The 19669-nt window shown below is 44.5% G+C and overlaps 2 protein-coding genes across 2 annotated transcripts in view; one reads left to right on the forward strand and one right to left on the reverse strand.

Annotated features, from left to right (window-relative positions):
• LOC137544071 (chymotrypsin-like elastase family member 1) overlaps positions 1-8155 on the reverse strand; it is a 39930-nt gene extending 31775 nt beyond the window's left edge. Inside the window, exon 1 of the mRNA XM_068265135.1 lies at positions 8091-8155. Coding sequence (XP_068121236.1) covers positions 8091-8148 — 58 coding nt within the window. The 5' untranslated portion in view covers positions 8149-8155. The remainder of the gene's footprint in view (positions 1-8090) is intronic.
• A 1239-nt stretch (positions 8156-9394) lies between these two features.
• On the forward strand, positions 9395-18730 carry LOC137544860 (chymotrypsin-like elastase family member 1). The gene is made up of 7 exons (XM_068265954.1): positions 9395-9436; positions 9896-9996; positions 12477-12602; positions 14238-14374; positions 15768-15913; positions 16076-16225; positions 18615-18730. The coding sequence occupies exons 1-7, from the start codon at positions 9395-9397 to the stop codon at positions 18621-18623; spliced, it is 711 nt and encodes a 236-aa protein (XP_068122055.1). The 3' UTR covers positions 18624-18730.
• The last annotated feature ends 939 nt before the right edge of the window (positions 18731-19669 follow it).

Consider the following 19669-nt stretch of genomic DNA (forward strand, 5'->3'; position numbering starts at 1 on the left):
GGGACCCACCACATCCTTCTGCCACTACCACCAGCCGCACCACTAAACCCCCAACTGCCACAGGGAGAAAAGCCGCAGCATCCCATTCAGGCCACAGGGGAATGTTCACCTCCCCAATCTGGCGGTTTTTCACTCTGCCCTCATTGGACAGCAAGTTTGCCATATGCAATGTGTGCAAACTACAGATGAGCAGAGGTTGTGACCCCTACAAGTATGGCACCTCCAACTACATCACCCATCTGGCCAAAAAACATGTTGTTGAGCATGAGGAGTTCAAGAGGCTGAAGCAAGCTGGCACTGGCTCCCACCGCCACGGTGCCACAGGCCACTGCTGCTGATACCGCCACCTATATTCAACCCAAAACACAATTGCGGTGTCATTTTTTGGAGGTGTCTGGGCTGAAAACTGTCATGTCCCAGTTACGATTGGACTTTGGACACAATGTGGGCTGCACGACCGCTGTCTGGAACCTAGTCCTGATGTTAATTGACAGCTTTTTTTTGTTGTTGTTGTTTTCATTTTATGTCCACCAAATAATAAATTAGTGTTTCCTTTTAAAAAAACATGATGCTACATGCATCATTTACCCTAAAAATCTTTTTAAAGCTATTTAACCACTTGAGGACCATAGTCTTTCTACCCCTTAAGGACCAGAGACTTTTTCTCCATTCAGACCACTTCAGCTTTCACGGTGTATTGCTCGGTCATACAACCTACCACCTAAATGAATTTTACCTCCTTTTCTTGTCACTAATAAAGCTTTCTTTTGGTGCTATTTGATTGCCACTGCGAGTTTTACTTTTTATTATATTCATCAAAAAAGACATGAATTTTGTAAAAAAAATTACTTTTTTAACTTTCTGTGCTGACATAATCATTTTTCAAATAAAGTACAATTTCCTATACATTTGAGCGCGAAAGTTATTCTGCTACATGTCTTTGATAAAAAGAAAAACATTCAGTGTATATTTATTGGATTGGGTAAAAGTTATAGCGTTTACAAACTATGGTGCCAAAAGTGAATTTTCCCAATTTTAAGCATCTCTGACTTTTCTGCCCACCTGTCATGTTTCATGAGGGGCTAAAATTCCAGGATAGTATAAATACCCCCCCAAATGACCCCATTTTGGAAAGAAGACATCCCAAAGTATTCACTGAGAGGCATGGTGAGTTCATAGAAGATTTTATTTTTTGTCACAAGTTAGCGGAAAATGACACTTTGTGACAAAAAAAAAAGAAAAAAAAAGTTTCCATTTCTTCTAACTTGCGACAAAAAAAAATAAAATCTGCCACGGACTCACTATGCTCCTCTCTGAATACCTTGAAGGGTCTACTTTCCAAAATGGGGTCATTTGTGGGGTGTGTTTACTGTCCTTGCATTTTGGGGGGTGCTAAATTGTAAGCACCCCTGTAAAGCCTAAAGGTGCTCTTTGGACTTTGGGCCCCTTAGCGCAGTTAGGCTGCAAAAAAGTGCCACACATGTGGTATTGCCGTACTCAGGAGAAGTAGTATAATTTGTTTTCGGGTGTATTTTTACACATACCCATGCTGAGTGGGAGAAATATCTCTGTAAATGGACAATTGTGTGTAAAAAAAATCAAACAATTGTCATTTACAGAGATATTTCTCCCACCCAGCATGGGTATATGTAAAAATACACCCCAAAACACATTATACTACTTCTCCTGAGTACGGCGGTACCACATGTGTGGCACTTTTTTGCACCCTAACTGCGCTAAGGGGCCCAAAGTCCAATGAGTACCTTTAGGATTTCAAGGGTCATTTTGAGACATTTGCTTTTAAGACTACTCCTCACAGTTAAGGGCCCCTAAAATGCCAGGGCAGTATAGGAACCCCACAAATGACCCCATTTTAGAAAGAGGACACCCCAAGGTATTCCGTTAGGAGTATGGTGAGTTCATAGAAGATTTTATTTTTTGTCACAAGTTAGCGGAAATTGATTTTAAGTGATTTTTTTCTCAAAGTGTCATTTTCCGCTAACTTGTGACAAAAAATAAAATCTTCTATGAACTTACCATACTCCTAACGGAATACCTTTGGGTGTCTTCTTTCTAAAATGGGGTCATTTGTTGGGTTCCTATACTGCCCTGGCATTTTAGGGGCCCTAAACTGTGAGGAGTAGTCTTAAAAACAAATGTCTCAAAATGACCCTTGAAATCCTAAAGGTACTCATTGGACTTTGGGCCCCTTAGCGCAGTTAGGGTGCAAAAAAGTGCCACACATGTGGTACCGCCGTACTCAGGAGAAGTAGTATAATGTGTTTTGGGGTGTATTTTTACATATACCCATGCCGGGTGGGAGAAATATCTCTGTAAATGACAATTGTTTGATTTTTTTTACACACAATTGTCCATTTTCAGAGATATTTCTCCCACTCAACATGGGTATGTGTAAAAATACACCCCAAAACACATTATACTACTTCTCCTGAGTACGGGGATACCACATGCGTGGCACTTTTTTGCACCCTAACTGCGCTAAGGGGCCCAAAGTCCAATGAGTACCTTTAGGATTTCACAGGTCATTTTTGTTTCAAGACTACTCCTCATGGTTTAGGGCCCCTAAAATGCCAGGGCAGTATAGGAACCCCACTAATGACCCCATTTTAGAAAGAAGATACCCCAAGGTATTCCGTTAGGAGTATGGTGAGTTCATAGAAGATTTTATTTTTTGTCACAAGTTAGCGGAAATTGATTTTAATAGTTTTTCTTCACAAAGTGTCATATTCCGCTAACTTGTGACAAAAAATAAAATCTTCTATGAACTCACCATACTCCTAACAGAATACCTTTGGGTGTCTTCTTTCTAGAATGGGGTCATTTGTGGGGTTCCTATACTGCCCTGGCATTTTAGGGGCCCTAAACCGTGAGTAGTAGTCTTGAAACCAAATGTCGCAAAATGACCTGTGAAATCCTAAAGGTACTCATTGGACTTCGGGCCCCTTAGCGCACTTAGGGTGTAAAAAAGTGCCACACATGTGGTACTGCCGTACTCAGGAGAAGTAGTATAATGTGTTTTGTGGTGTATTTTTACACATACCCATGCTGGGTGGTAGAAATATCTCTGTACATGACAATTGTTTGATTTTTTTACACACAATTGTCCATTTACAGAGAGATTTCTCCCACCCAGCATAGGTATGTGTAAAAATACACCCCAAAACACATTATACTACTTCTCCTGAGTACGGCGATACCACATGTGTGACACTTTTTTTGCAGCCTAGGTGCGCTAAGGGGCCCAACGTCCTATTTACAGGTCATTTTGAGGCATTTGTTTTCTAGACTACTCCTCACGGTTTAGGGCCCCTAAAATGCCAGGGCAGTATAGGAACCCCACAAGTGACCCCATTTTAGAAAGAAGACACCCCAAGGTATTCCGTTAGGTGTATGGCGAGTTCATAGAAGATTTTATTTTTTATCACAAGTTAGTGAAAAATGACACTTTGTAAAAAAAAAAACAATAAAAATCAATTTTCGCTAACTTTTAGATGACAGGTTTTATTGGGCCTGATCTGATGGATAGGAGTGCTAGGGGGGGTGACAGGAGGTGATTGATGGGTGTCTCAGGGGGTGGTTAGAGGGGAAAATAGATGCACTCAATGCACTGGGGAGGTGATCGGAAGGGGGTCTGAGGGGGATCTGAGGGTTTGACCGAGTGTTCAGGAGCCCACACGGGGGGCAAATTAGGGCCTGATCTGATGGGTAGGTGTGCTTGGGGGTGACAGGTGGTGACAGGAGGTGATTGATGGGTGTCTCAAGGTGTGATTAGTGGGGGGAATAGATGCAAGTAATGCACTGGCGAGGTGATCAGGGCTGGGGTCTGAGGGTGTGGGCGGGTGATTGGGTGCCCTAGGGGCAGATAGGGGTCTAATCTGATGGGTAGCAGTGACAGTGGGTGATTGATGGGTAATTAGTGGGTGTTTAGAGGAGAGAACAGATGCAATGCACTTGGGAGGTGATCTGACTGCTGGTCTGCAGGCGATCGGATGGTGTGGGTGGGTGATCAGATTGCCCGCAAGGGGCAGGTTAGGGACTGATTGATGGGTGGCAGTGACAGGGGGTGATTGATGAGTGGCAGTGACAGGGGCTGATTGATGGGTGGCAGTGACAGGGGGTGATTGATGGGTGATAAGTGATTGGCAGGTGATTGACAGGTGATCAGTGGGTTATTACAGGGAAGAGCAGATGTAATTAATGCACTGGTGAATTGATAAGCGGGGGTCAGAGGGCAATCTGAGCGTGTGGGCGGGTGATTGGATGCCCGCAAGGGGCAGATTAGGGTCTGATCTGATAGGTGACAGGTGGTGATAGGGGGTGATTGATGGGTGATTGATGGGTAATTAGTGGGTGTTTAGAGAAGATAACAGATGTAAACAATACATTTGGGAGGTAATCTGACGGCGGGTTTGCGGGCGATCTAATGGTGTGGGTGGGTGATCAGATTGCCCGCAAGGGGCAGGTTAGGGGCTGATTGATGGGTGGCAGTGACAGGGGGTGACAGGGGGTGATTGATGGGTGATAGGTGATTGGCAGGTGATTGACAGGTGATCAGTGGGTTATTACAGGGAAGAACAGATGTAATTAATGCACTGGTGAATTGATAAGGGGAGGTCAGAGGGCAATCTGAGCGTGTGGGCGGGTGATTGGGTGCCCGCAAGGGGCAGATTAGGGTCTGATCTGATAGGTAACAGTGACAGGTGGTGATAGGGGGTGATTGATGGGTGATTGATGGGTAATTAGTGGGTGTTTAGGGTAGAGAACAGATGTAAACACTGCACTTGGGAGGTGATCTGATGTCAGATCTGCGGGCGATCTATTGGTGTGGGTGGGTGATCAGATTGCCCGCAAGGGGCAGGTTAGGGGCTGATTGTTGGGTGGCAGTGACAGGGGGTGATTGATGGGTGATTGACAGGTGATTGACAGGTGATCAGGGGGGATAGATGCATACAGTACACAGGGGGGGGGGGGTCTGGGGAGAATCTGAGGGGTGGGGGGGTGATCAGGAGGGAGCAGGGGGCAGTTTAGGGACTAAAAAAAAAATAGCGTTGACAGATAGTGACAGGGAGTCAGTGGGTTATTAGGGGGTGATTGGGTGCAAACAGTGGTCTGGGGGGTGGGCAGGGGGGGGTCTGAGGGGTGCTGTGGGCGATCAGGGGGCGGGGGGGAGCAGATCAGTGTGTTTGGGTGCAGACTAGGGTGGCTGCAGCCTGCCCTGGTGGTCCCTCGGACACTGGGACCACCAGGGCAGGAGGCAGCTTGTATAATACACTTTGTATACATTACAAAGTGTATTATACACTTTGTAGCTGCGATCACGGGGTTAACATCCCGCCGCCGCGATGTTGCGGCGGGTGGGCGGAGCCAGTTGCCGGGGGAAGCGCGCGTCATCAATGATGCGATCGCTCCCCCGGCATGTGAAAAGGACGCAACGCCCTTAGGCGTATTGCGGTCCTTTAGGGATCCACTTTGCCGCCGCCCATCGGCTGTGGGCGGTCGGCAAGTGGTTAAAGGGCACTTCCGGTTTTTCTATCCGGATACCCGAATAGGTTGGGTACCAGCGGGTAATTTGGTCGGATATCCGAATTCACTCGAATATCCGCAAGGTCGGATCCGGATATCCGAATCGGATCTGGGTATCTGGGTACCCGGATCCGGGCAGGTTTTAAAAAATACTACCCGAGCAACCCACAAGGGAGGTCAGAGTAAAGAGCACTGTAGACAGGGGGTACAGAGTTACTCATATTCACTTTAACTCTGTTATTTTTTGTGAGTTCATTTCCACTTTTTGTCAGAGACTTAATTGCATAGTTTCCCATGTTGTACTTTCCAGCTACGTGTAGATTGCGTCAACAGTTGACGTTTCCTCATTAAGAGATAAAGGCCAACACAAATCTGGCAAATTTAGCATATGGGACATCTGTGAACATTCCCATGTATGTTTCCAATAGCTTACACTGTATATATAAAAGTGCGTGCAGTATTAGCTGACAACACATCAACTTATCCACAATGTTCAAGCTCCTCTTACTCACTGCATTCGTCCTCTCTGGTAAGATATATGGATTCAAAGAATAATATAGAGATAATTAAGACTGCAATATGGTGCTTATTTAATATACAGCAAAGTCCCCGTTATCCGGAATTCAGGCAACTGGAAGTCTCAAGTAACCGGCATGCCTGAGATATAACGGGGCCTCTTTTGGGGTGCTTTCTGTGGATGCTGGCAAGCAGTAAAATTCTTACCAAGCCTCCAGCAATGGCTGACAGAGACCCTGTACCTCCTTGCGGGCTCCTAGTGGCTTTCAGCGTCTGTGTACAGAAGCCGGCGGGTCACATGACCTGATGCACGTCAGCTGACACTCCAGCTTCTGTGCAGTGGGGAAGCCGGAAAGCCAATCGTATCTCGTGGGGAAATACATGGAGACTGACTTTGCTGGAGGCTCGGTAAGTATCTAACAGGGACATTTGGCCCCTTTTCGGCCGGTTGCTCAAGCAACCGACAAGCACCGGTATCCAGAATCAAGCAATCCCCACTGATGTAGGATACTGGGGATTGTGCTGTACAGAGTATTTTAAGTGACTTTTAATTTTATTATAGATAATAATGTGTACTTAACGTTATGAAACAATATGATTTTCTTTCACTGCCATTCTCATGTCAAAACATTCTGTCATTGTAGAGATCTAGGCATGTGGTAATGTGCAGCAATGTTAGAGAGATGAATAATAACATTCCCCAAAGCTATTGTGAATCCAACAATCAGTTTTCTCTGCTGCACCCTCATGGCTCTGCGGCAACAAACAAAACAAAGGGGACCTCCTGCTACCAGAGAGCCTCAGAGGTAACGAGCTGGCACTAAGTTCAGCTGACCAAAATCAAACTAAAATGGAAACAATATTTTTGGGCAGATTGGCCTTTAAGGAGATGACCTGACACCTGTGTGTGAACTTTTTTTTTTTAATTTATAATATTATATATTTATAATTCATATATGAGTGATTAACCAATAAAAATGCATGTCATTAAATGTATCTCATTCCTCTTCCTAAAGGACACTGCCTTGATGTTCAGTACATTGAAGATTCTCAGGACAATGCACGTGTAGTGGGAGGAACCAATTCCGCTAAGAATGCCTGGCCATGGCAGGTGAGACATAAGGCTACAGCAGAAGCTGCTATTCATATACATAGAAGCTCACAGGGGCACATTGCAGTTATTATGTAGAGGAAGCTTGGATATAAAATGCATAGCTATAAGAGGCAGCACATTGGCATAGAGGTTAGCGCTCTTGCCTTGCAGCACTGGGTCCCTGGTTCTAATCCCAGCTGGGGCACTATCTGTGAGGGGTTTGTATGTTCAGCTTTTGTCTGCATGTGTTACCTCCAGGCACTCCAGTTCCCTCCCACATCCCAAAAACATACAGATAAGTTAATTGCCCAAAATTGGCTCTAGACTACATTACATACACAGACATATGACAATGGTAAGGATTAGATTGTGAGCTCCTTTGAGGGACAGTTAGTGACAATATATATACTGTACAGGGTTGCGTAAGATGTTGGCGCTATACAGGGCCGGGCCGAGGCAGAGGCTGGAGAGGCTCCAGCCTCAGGGCGCAATGTAGGAGGGAGCGCACAATTCATTCAGCTGTCATTCCTAATTGTGTTTGAAGCAGAAAGAAATAAGAAAAGGGGATACATGACAGTGACTGCAAGCCAGATAACTAGAGAGTAAGGTGTTGGGGAGGTTGGGGGCCATGGTGCACCTATTAGTCTAATAGCAATCAGTGTGTGATGGCTGGGGTGGTAGGGATGGAGGGGCGCACTTTGCTGTCTCAGCCTTGGGTGCTGAAGGACCTTGTCCCGCCTCTGGCGCTATATAAATACTGAATTATATTAATAAGAAGAAAACCATGTATAATCCCCATACTACTATAGCAATGCATCTACCACACATTAAAGTATACCCCTAACATATAATTTTTCCACCTTTTTTTAAATGTTGGAAACTGCAGAAAACAGGACTGGTTTACACTGGATCAGTTAGGAGGGTCATAGTGACTCACCTGTCCTGGCTGGCGCGGTGCTCCATGCGTCTGTGGCTCCGTGCCTTCCCTTCTTCATCCCCGCTGACCACACCTTGTCAGTGACCTGATGGCATGCACTGGGTCATGGAGGAGAGGCATGCACTGGGTCATGGAGGAGAGGCATGCGCTGGGTCATGGAGGAGAGACATGCACTGGGTCATGGAGGAGAGACATGCACTGGGTCATGGAGGAGAGACATGCACTGGGTCATGGAGGAGAGGCATGCGCTGGGTCATGGAGGAGAGGCATGCACTGGGTCATGGAGGAGAGGCATGCACTGGGTCATGGAGGAGAGGCATAGCTGTGAGGATGAAGATGGGAACGTACGGTGCCATGAATTAAGGGAGGAGTTGCTGCCACACTCTTCAGGGGCCCTTGGGGACACAATTAAGTTTGGGGGAAGCTGGCTTGGGGGAATTAAAGGACCACTATCGCAAAAAAAGTCTGACATAACCGACAGGTTTTGGGCCAGTCCATCTCCTCATGGGGGATTCTCAGGGTTTTCTTTGTTTTCAACAGCATTTCCTAAACAGCAGTTGCAGTGTGTAAGTGAGTAGAGAGGCCGGCTGGTATCATACTATTTTGGCAGTTAAACTGCTGTTCAGGGAATGCTGTTGAAAACAAAGAAAATCTTGAGGGCCCCACTTAAAGGGACTCCGAGCAGTGAATAAAAACAAAATTTGAACTTGGGGCTTTCTCCAGCCCACCGTAGGTCGGGAGGTCCCTCGGCGTCCTTCTGGCTCCTCTCCCAGTCCCTGCTCAGAAATGGCTCCCGGCAACACCGGGACCGAGTGCCGGGCTCCCTCTTCCTGAAAGATGACGCTAGTCGTCATCACGCCGGCTGCATGCGCAGTACTGTCACGCCGGCCGCTGTGATGACGAAAGACAGCTGGCATGATGACAACATCTTTCAGGAAGAGGGAGCCCGACACTCTGTCCCATGTTAACCAGTGGCTCAGTTCACACTATATGTGTTTTAACTAAAAAGATTTTTCATAATGCACTGCTATGGAGAAGAAAAAAAACGCGTACCAACTGATTAAGTGTAAATGGGGCCTAAGAATCCCCCACGAGGGGATGGAATGGCCCAAAACCTGTCGGTTCAGATTTTAACTGCCTACTTTTTCGCGATAGTGGTCCTTAGGAGAAGGCCCCTAATGCCACTTTGTTGGGGGGTCTGTCAGGCATGTCCCCAGGTTAATTGTGCCCGGTGGTCCCGTTGTTACTAGATCCAGCCCTGGAATCAGTTGCTTTCAGTTATACTGTAACTGATCGGACAACTGATGTGCATCACAGGTGAAGGAAATGACCATGTTTCCCTATGGGTCAGTTCATATCTAGGCATTTTAACGAGAGCTGCTTCACAATGCAGTTCTGCAGACAAACTGGTCAGTTAAAATGTGTCAGTTTTTCAGCATTCAGTGTAAATCAGCCCTAAAGGTGCCCATCAACAATACAATCTTGATGGTACAATCAAACCAAATCTACGTAGTAGAAAGGTAAACTTAGAGAATACACTTTGCATGGATACTTTAGGTAGTTATGGAGGTGGTGAGACAGTACATTCAAGATTGTATCACTAAGGGGCACCTTAAAAATCTAAAACATTAGGGCAAATATTCTGGGTCACCCCCGATGTGCCTGCAACCCCCCCCCCCCAAAAAAAAAACACAGTCTTTGTCACACTGGATCTGGGTCCTATTGGCTCTGAGTCACCATGAGCTATCCGGGTATTCTGTAATTGTCATAATACAGTGCAATCATTATAATGTTTTCTCTCCCAGGTATCTCTCCAGTACATCTCTGGCAGCAGCTGGTACCACACCTGCGGAGGCTCCCTCATCCGTGCCAACCGCGTCCTGACTGCCGCTCACTGCGTAGATAGGTAAAAATGTCAAAACTACAAACAGTTTGGTGGCCGAAGTTTATTCCTTTCACAGAAGAATCTTATTTTACAAAAGTCTCAGATGACCTGAGCATCTTGCTACAGATTATAAGGTCCTGCAAAAGTATGTTAAAAAAAATTCCATTAGCACCAGGCAGTAAGTAGTAAAGATGAATCTAAGGAGCAAAGTAAGATGGCAGCCCTAAACACCATTTAGCCATACAACCCTAATTTAAAACTAAATTCAGGGTTAAAAAACACTCCTTACTTCTAAAGGTCTTGTTGTGGCAATCATGGATTTCCTCCATGTCTATCCTCCTAGTCAGTGGACTTACAAGCACAGTATGATGCGGTGTACGTTAGCTTTCTGTCCCTCAGAGATCTCAGCAAAGAAATAGAGCACCCCCCAGAGGAGAGGAGGAAGACTCACCAGCTACCTAAACTAGGGGTGGTACAATCTGGCAACCCAGACTCAGGGGTCACTCTCCAGCTGCCTAAACTGGGGGGGCTGCTTATACTTGGTCTAATCCTTTCCAGAGAAAACATTGTACCACTTGAAGTTAAACTGTGGGAATAATCATATCTCTAAGGCAGTGTTTCTCAAACCTGTCCTTGTGACTCCCCAAAGGTGCACGTTTTGCAGGCAACCTCACCTATACACATGTGGGGTAATTGGAGTCTCAGCTAGGTGGATTTGATGTAGCTGAGACACTAATTACCCCACCTGTGCATAGGTGAGGTTGCCTGCAAGACATGCACCGTTGGGGAGTCACATGGACAGGTTTAAGAAACTTGTATCCAGTGGCATTATCACAATGCAAAATCCACTGCAGACTACCTGACCCAATGACTATTTGAGACTATAAGAGTAATGATAAAAAATATTAGTGTGTGTGTGCGTGTGTGTGTGTGCGTGTGTGCGTGTGCGTGTGCGTGTGCGTGTGTGTGTGTGTGTGAACGTGGGGAAGATGGGTAAATAAATACATTACAAAACGAGAAGTTAATAAATAAAAGACAGATCAAGAAATGATGTATACGAGCTATGTTATTTGTTCATGTCGTTTGATCCACAATGAGCCAGCATGTCATCATTTATGCTACTGGCAGACAAGAAAAAACTAGACAGAGCCAACTTCCATTATCTATAACCACACTCACCAATGTGATAGGCTAAAAGGTTGTTTTTTTATAGATTTACAAATGCACAGAGGGAAATACTGTTTGCTTGGCAGTTGGAAACAGACGTTATTTCCCACAATGCAACAAGGTTCAAAGGAAACTGACATGACCGTGGTCATGACATCACCCTGTGGGAGGGGTTTCACCACACTTTCAGACACACACACCCCTAATGATCTAATCAAGAAAAGGTAAATGTTTCCTATGGGAAAGGGCGTATCTGCTACTGATTGGGGTGACATTTAATGTTTGGTTAAAATCCTCTTAAAGGCTTGGATTCCCATGAAAATGTAGTCTTCTGCATAACTTTAAATTGACTTTGCCTACCAATGTGAATTATGATCTGGCCAGTGACCAACGATATAAAAAAAAAAAAAACCTGTCAAAACATTTCCTTGTTTACCACCAGGGCAGTATTCCACTGTTGGCATAAGGGACATACCAGAATTCTTATTTATCTGTTTACGTCATTGGTTCAATTCTTTTCCAGAAGACTGCACACAGTACCATTTCCAGTATCCTCTGTATTGTTTTCAGGTTTACAGCACGTATTTTTTATGCACAAGTGCAGCTGTACTGCACCTGTATGAGTATTGCCGCACCTGTAGAGTAGCACAGAGCCACTCATGGGCGACCTGCTTTGGCTTACCGTGCAGGTGTGACCGTGCAGGTGCAGTGCAGCCACTCTTGTACACAGCAGGAGCATGGCCACAAAACACATCAGACAACAGCTTGCCAGATATGCTTAGAGGGTCCATAGATGGTAACAGTGAGGCAAGGAGGAGAAGGGAAGCTTCTAGATTATCCAGAGGCTTTCATCTGAGTACATATGTTCCGTGTACTAATTTGGCCGCAGGTAGAAGCCAAAAGACGGCTCTTCCTGAGCAAGGTAATCTTGTTGAATGAAACAAATATTTCCCCCCTGATTGCCTATTTTTTTCCCTTTGCTCACGTAATTTGGGGTCCATCGATCACCTTAATTATGGTTATTTTATAGTAATTCTGCCTGAGCCGCTATAGCCATAATAACAAGAACTCCTAGTACACTTTATTACATAGTTTTACCTCAAGCCCTTTTTAAGAGTACCAAAGATATGAACTAAGCAGTTTCCAAGTAAGAAAAAGATATTTTGGGCAGTAAAAAAAAAACTATTGGTAACTACTGGTTGAAACAGAGAATTCATTTTAAAAATATAAAATTTTGCTTATATTATATAATATTATATGCTATAAAATTAAAAAAAGAAAATCAATAGAGTTGAACCTTTCTTTAAGCTCACTGTACCTTTATCTGTGTTTAGAGTTGCCACCTATCGTGTGGTGTTGGGGGAACACGACCTGAGCAACAATGATGGAACTGAACAGGCGATCTCCGTGTCTACAATCCGCATTCATGCTTCCTGGAACACCAACAATGGGGCTGCCGGGTATGACGCCAACTAACAAAACCTAAATATATTTCATTTAAAACATTTTGCAAAATATGGAATATAAACCTAATAGGGCATATGTGACAAGGCATCAATTGGTCAACAAAGTTTTAAAAAGCATGTATAAGCGCGCTCCTGCCCAGGCATGCACGCTCCACCAACGCCCATGCTCGCGCACCCATTCATAGCTTAGTGATTGCTGCTGTTGGAAATTGAACAGTTAAAAAAAATTATTACAGTCACACTAAAAAATATATTTATTTAATTTGTATTATTTTTGCTGGAAGAAAGAATTGCGGATACCTTTAATGACTGCCGCCTGTAGCCATTGGATGCGATTACTAAGGTGACAGTTCGGGTCCCAAATGCTCTTCAGATGCATTGCTGTGCTGTTGGCTAGCAAGCAATACCTCTTTACAGCATATCTAATCACTACAGACACACAGGCTGGTGATAATAGTCCACTACATGCCCAACTAGTAATGAAATATGGCATACGGTATGTGGTATAATTTTCCCCTGGAAGAGCAAAAAATATATTTTGAGGACAGCGTTAAATAATTGTGGAACTTACAGTATGTAAAAATTAGTAATGGTGAAAGGTTAAAGAAATTAGTATTTTCTGCATTCACACCTGTATTTTCCTATTAAAATGCCTATGAAATACAACTATTTTTGAAAAAAAAAATTGCCCAAAGATAGCCTAGGTTGTCACAGGAAAAAAAAATAAAACAGCTAATTAAATTTCAGCCATTCCTTTTAAATGGGAAAATGCAAACTGCAGCCTGCAGACACTGTTAATTGCAGGGTTCTCAAACTTGGCACAGTTGGTCACTGGGTGACTGATATTTATATTCAGAAAAGTAGGGGAGCCTACAACAGCCATTCAAAATTCACAAATTGATTTTCAAGGGGAATATTTAAATGTCTGCCATTCTTATATTGTTAATGGCAGAGGCCTCAAGCTGGCTACAGTCGTTCACTTGGTGACTGGGATTCACAATAATAAACAGCCATAAACAGCCAATCAGATTTCTTTAATTGATAAACTGCTTCCATTCTCACATTATTGATGCCAAGGACCCCAAAACACACAAACGTGGTGATTGAGTGACAGTGTGCCATGGTTACAAACAGTGGGCAGAGCCAACAACAACCAATTTTTTAAAGGGTTCTTAAACTTGGCACAGTTGGTCACTAGATGAATGGTGTTCAAATTCAGAAAAGGGGCAGCCACAAACAGCCAATCAGATTTCTTTGATTGATTTCAATAGAAAAATTTGAACTGCTTCCATTAGCACAGTATTGATGCCAAGGAGCCCAAAGCTAACAAACTTGGTCACTGATTGAATGTGTGTCAAGGATAGAAAAAGTGGCTGGATCCAACAACAACCAAATACATACCCAAGCAACACTGGGTATGATATAATATAATATATAATACATCAAAAAAGTTATTGCGGTTTCAATAGTGAGACAGCTTACATGTCAAAATTGTCAGAATTCTTAAGTGGTAAAAACCCAGCAACCTGGAGGTGGCCAACAATAGTTTCAAAAAAACTTTGCTCAGCTATACTGATGCTAACTGCTACCTATGTGAGATTACCTACATGTCTTTCATTCTCTCTGCAGTTATGACATTGCTGTCCTGCATCTGGCTTCCAGTGCTACTATTAACAGCTACGTAAGACTGGCTTCTCTTCCAGCTGAAGGAACTATCTTGGCTCATAACCACAGCTGCACCATTAGTGGATGGGGAAGACTCAGCAGTAAGTGGAATACTAATTAACCCCTTGTGCCTTGCCATTCACATCCTCTCGGCCACCAGTTGAAGCAAAAAGATTTGAATGTTAGCCTGTAGCGTTGATGTCACACACACAGCAAAACTCAATAGCACATCTGTGTCCCATGCCTAAATAGGTCATATGTACTTACTCTGTGTATGTCCCTCATTTCAAGTGAATTGCACCTTAGCCTAAATAGCTGGTATAGCTGTATGTATCTATTCTATTCTATGTCTGTTCTTCATCGCATGTGTATTTGTACTACTATGTTTCAATGCCGTTTTGTACTACGCTCAATGCCGATGTGTACCACAAACAATTCCAGGTGCGGCAACTGCTGCACTTGGCGAAATAAATCTGATTCTGATGAGCACAGCCCCGTGCTAGCACGTGTCTATGCTCATCAGAGCAGGCAACAAGTAGTGCACTAACCAGAGTGTAATGCCCTGGTGTTCTATCTCCAATCCCTCCTAACCCCTCAATCACCCCAGCACAGTTTGGCAGCTATAAGCATGGCTAAGTATGACTCACCTCTCCTGGTTCCTGCAGTGATCATCTCTCTCCTCCTCTCACTCATACTGATGACCTTATCAGCCAGGACCCAGTACATGGAGACACAAGAGGCTGGCAGTATGAGTGAAAGGAGGAGAGAGCCGATTGTCACAGATTGTCAACCAGGAGGGATGAAAATACCTACAGGCATGCTACTAGCTGCCAATCTCTGAGTAGGGGGATGGGAATGGGATACGTGATCAGCGGACTACCATGATACAACTGCCACAGTTGCGCAGTGGGACATGCAAGTGCCATTGCAACATGGCATTTGCATTGCAAAATGGTTTTCATCAATGGGGTTGCACTTTCCAGTCACTATAATTAGTTGGTAACCATGCTCTACTTTGCGGTGATTGCTACACATGGATGGGGTAATCAAACAGTGCAGTCAGTACAGTCTGCTATTCCGATGTCCCTGCAGATTGCGTAGAATCACATAACCTATTACACAGCTGAAAATGCAAATGTGGGAAAGAAGCCTAAAGCACAATCTACACGATACGATTCTTTGTGCGATTCGAGTACGATTCTATTTACGATCCGATTAAATCCGGATCACAAAACAGTGGCAAATCAAATTGAATCGAATTGAATCTCAATCGGACATGTCGGATTTCATCGGATCGTAAATAGAATCGTAATCGAATCGCACAAAGAATCGTATCATGTAGATGGGGCTTAAGAGTTATGTTACTGGCAGGTAAATATTTATACCAGATTTTAAAATATTGTGCCAAGGTTTTGCTACTAAGTATACTAAAAAGAAAGCTAACTATGTTGCTGTTTCCATTGCTAAAATATTGCTGATCCTTTTTTCTTTTAGCTGGTGGGTCTTCTCCCTCCATCCTCCAGCAGGCTCCTCTGCCCGTTGTTGCCCACTCAACCTGCTCTACCAGATCCTTCTGGGGCACCACTGTGAAGACCACCATGGTGTGTGCTGGGGGCAATGGAACCCAGGCTGGCTGCGATGTAAGTCCGATAGCTTTCTAATTCTAGTTTTTACTATACTAAACAAAATACAAAGACGTTAAAGCTAATTGTGATGGAATGAAAAATGAGGCTTTATGTAAAATAATGGTATAGCTTTTAAATGTTACCACTGATATTATCCTCTCTGTGTTCACATGACAGGGTGATTCCGGTGGACCTCTGAACTGTCTTGTCAATGGTGCATACCAGGTCCATGGCATTGCTAGCTTTGTGTCCTCCCTTGGATGTAACGCTTACCAGAAGCCCACTGTGTTCACCAGAGTGTCCGCCTACATCTCCTGGATCAACAGCGTACGTTTTGTTTTATTAATATCCATATACAATGTAATTTCTTATTTACAGCCTTATTTAAACCATAACTTAAATTCATATTGACAGAAAACCTCCTTCTCATACATTTCTCATCATATATTTGTAGGATACTGTAAATATGCATGTGTTTATCCCTGTAACCCTGACATCCATATCAATATATTACCTCCCCTAGTGGTTTTGGGTCATTCTGAGCTGCTTCGGTTACTCTGTCTAACTAAGGAAAAGGAGGCTGTTACTGAATAACATCTGCTCATGGCCAGCGAAGAAGGGGCACCATGCTTGACATGCCTCTGTACCCCAGTTTTCACACATTAATGGGGGTGGGGGAGAGACTAAGGAGAATGGATCATACTCAGGGCCGGCCCGCTCATGAGGCGGGGTGAAACTTTTGCCTCAGGCGGCAAAGTTCTAGGGGTGGCATCCGCCCGTCCGTGGGTGCGGGGGTGCCGGCCGCCGAGCTGGAGGGGTAGCTGGCAGGGCGGGGTATTGGGCCTAGCAGTGGGGAGGGGGGTCGGACCCCCCCCCCCCCCCCCCTCACCTGGGTCCCCCGATCTGCGCTCCCCTCCAGCTTTAAATGTAGCGTAAGCAGCTGACAGACAGTAAGAGGCACGGGCGGGGGATCACTCACCTCTTCCTCGTTCCAGCGTGCGCTCCACTGACGTCACTTCCTGCAACGCCGCCCACTGTATTGTACGTGGCCGGCGTTGCAGGAAGTGGCGTCAGTGGAGCGCACGTTGGAACAAGGAAGGTGAGTGATCCCCCGCCCGTGCCTCTTACTTATATTTACAGTATCCCCACCGCTAGGCCCAATACCCCCGTACTGTGCAATGGCAATCAACACCAAGCCTCCTTGTCCAGTATGGTGAGCCAGATGGTAAATTGTGGGCCAACGTACCAGTATAAGATGGACAACTCCTCAGTCGCTTCCTTATTTTATTCAGAAAATCTATACTGGGCCTTTCTTAACATCCTTAGTGGTTATCACGAGTCCAGCTCGGGGTGGAAAAAACATGCTAGGAGCGATTACCCCGAGCTGAACTTGTGGTAGCCGCCAGAAGGTCTATGCAGAGCAATGCACACAGCGAGCAGTTTTACTCACCTCACAGGGGATCCTGACATCAGCTGCCATTCTTCTTCCTCTCCTCCGAGGCTCTGCTTCCCCCTGGTGAGGTCGCCATCTGTCCTCATGATGACAGCCAGCAATCTCACTATAGGGTTACAGCTTACGGAGGGAGGAAGAACTACAGCGCTGCATCCCAGGGAGGTGAGTGGGTGCTGGGCTGCTGCAGATCTCTCTGCAGTGTGATTTTTTCCCAGGCTTTAGGGTCTAAAAGCATGCTAAAAAATTGCACCACTTTTAGACCCTAAAATCCAGAAAGAATCAGACCACCAAGGGGGTTAAGATAGTCAGTATGGCCAAACAGGGCAGTGATGGGCCAGTAGTGAGACTGGGGAGTGGGAGGTGGGGTATTTAGTACAGATTTTAGAGGGAGAATTGTTTTTTTGCAGCTGTTGGGTTTTTTTTTGCAGCTGAAGCCATGCCTTCCTACACACTAATAGCATAGCTTGGCTTCAGATTTATGGGGGAGAGGAGCAAGCTGCTGAAGGAAATGGGGATCTATGAACTGGTGCAGCAAATATCTTACAATTTTTTTTATTTTGCAAAAACTGCAATTTTTTTTATAATTTGTATTATACACAATTTATTATTGCTTATTTTGAACAAATATACAGGTTTTCTTAACTTGTGCTTTATTAATATTTCATTACAGCAGCTTAGCTTGCTTCAGACACCTCCATCCTTAGCAGCTCAAAATTGGTACTGTGCCAAATTAAAACTTGCCCTAAGCTAGTTCTTATATGTGCATCTCTTTACTCTCTTAAATCTGTCACATTTTGGCACAAAATCATTATTTTATGTTTTCCATATGTGCATTCACTACACATGCACCCAATGGCGTAGCTAAGGAGCTGTGGGCCCCGGTGCAAGTTTTACATGGGGCCCCCCAAGCACTCTATACATAACAATTGATACGGCGCACCAAAACCTGCTAAGGACAACCACAGTGTCAGAGTTGCAAGAAGGGAATGGGGAACAGTTTGTTAATGATGACTACTATTCAAAGCATCTATAGAAGTGATTATTACCAGCACAGGACCAACAGAGAGCTAATACTGTGATAGAGGGTGGACACTTCGGGGCCCCTCTGGCCCAAGGGCCCTGATGCGGTCGCTACCTCTGCACCCCCTATTGCTACGCCCCTACATGCACCTTCTTATAGTGAATTGTTGTTTCATAAATGTCTTAAGACTGACACTTTTGGGTTGGTTGTATTTTAATCATGCCTTCTTCTCTTTATTTTAGAACGTGTAACATCATTAAATTGGTTGGAGAAACATACTAGACCGCACCTTCAAATATAAAGACTGGAACTCTCTTTGCAAAGCAAAATATATAATAAATTATATTTTTTATCATCACTTACAGTCTTACTGTGCTCTGTGTTTGTGAATTATGACATGACAACAAAGGAGATATGACATATGAATGATTTGAAGCAGCTACAAGTTTCCAACTGCAGTTCTGCTGTTGTTATAAAAGCAAGCCTGTACTACAAAAGAAAAGCAAGATAAGGAGAAGGAAGCCTCTGTATAGTGCTGAGGTCTCCCATCTCCTCCTGGACCACACCATTGTCACACAGTGATCATCTTAATATATCTGACAAAAGCTTGTTAGATATGTTTTTACAGCTGTGCTCCTCTTCTGGGCTGGACTACTGACCAAGCACACCAAGCAATTGATTGTGGCCCAGTGAAAGGTCAATGACCCAATGTACAGTGCAGGGAAAGTCCTGTCCTGCTAGTCATTTGACCCAGTCTGCTTCCCTAGTAAAATGATTCAAATGATTTGGTTCAAAGATGCGGATCTTTTCAATGATCCGATTCAAGTGATCCGAATCCTTAAAAAGATCCGGACTTCCTATCACTAACCTGGAGCAGCTGCTTTGAGAGCCACATAACGCGGCTCAATCTAACGTCCAACTTCAACACCACCATGCGTTGGGTTAGGGGCACCTTATGCGACCATAACGTCCCCTAAAACGCAATGTCTTGGTGTGAAAGTAGCCTTACTTTTTCTCCTGAGTTTCCTCCAAGGTGATATTTTTAAACTTGTAAATAAAATGCCTTTTAACCCATTTACAGACATTTATAGCACTCTTTCGCCTACTTTTTGGTACTTTCTAAATTGTAGAGTGCTGAAACGTTATTTTAAACAGAAGCTGAAAAATGATCTCCTAGGAGAAAACTCAGGAGAAAAAGTGAATTGCATATGGTCCTGTGTCTCTCGCCAAAGCTCTGTTGTGTCTACCTGATCAACTGTCTGCTCTGTAGCAGCCAGCAACCCAGCCGGGGCTACAG

The sequence above is a fragment of the Hyperolius riggenbachi genome, chromosome 2 (genome assembly GCF_040937935.1).
Source record: "Hyperolius riggenbachi isolate aHypRig1 chromosome 2, aHypRig1.pri, whole genome shotgun sequence".
NCBI classification, from domain to species: Eukaryota; Metazoa; Chordata; class Amphibia; order Anura; family Hyperoliidae; genus Hyperolius; species Hyperolius riggenbachi.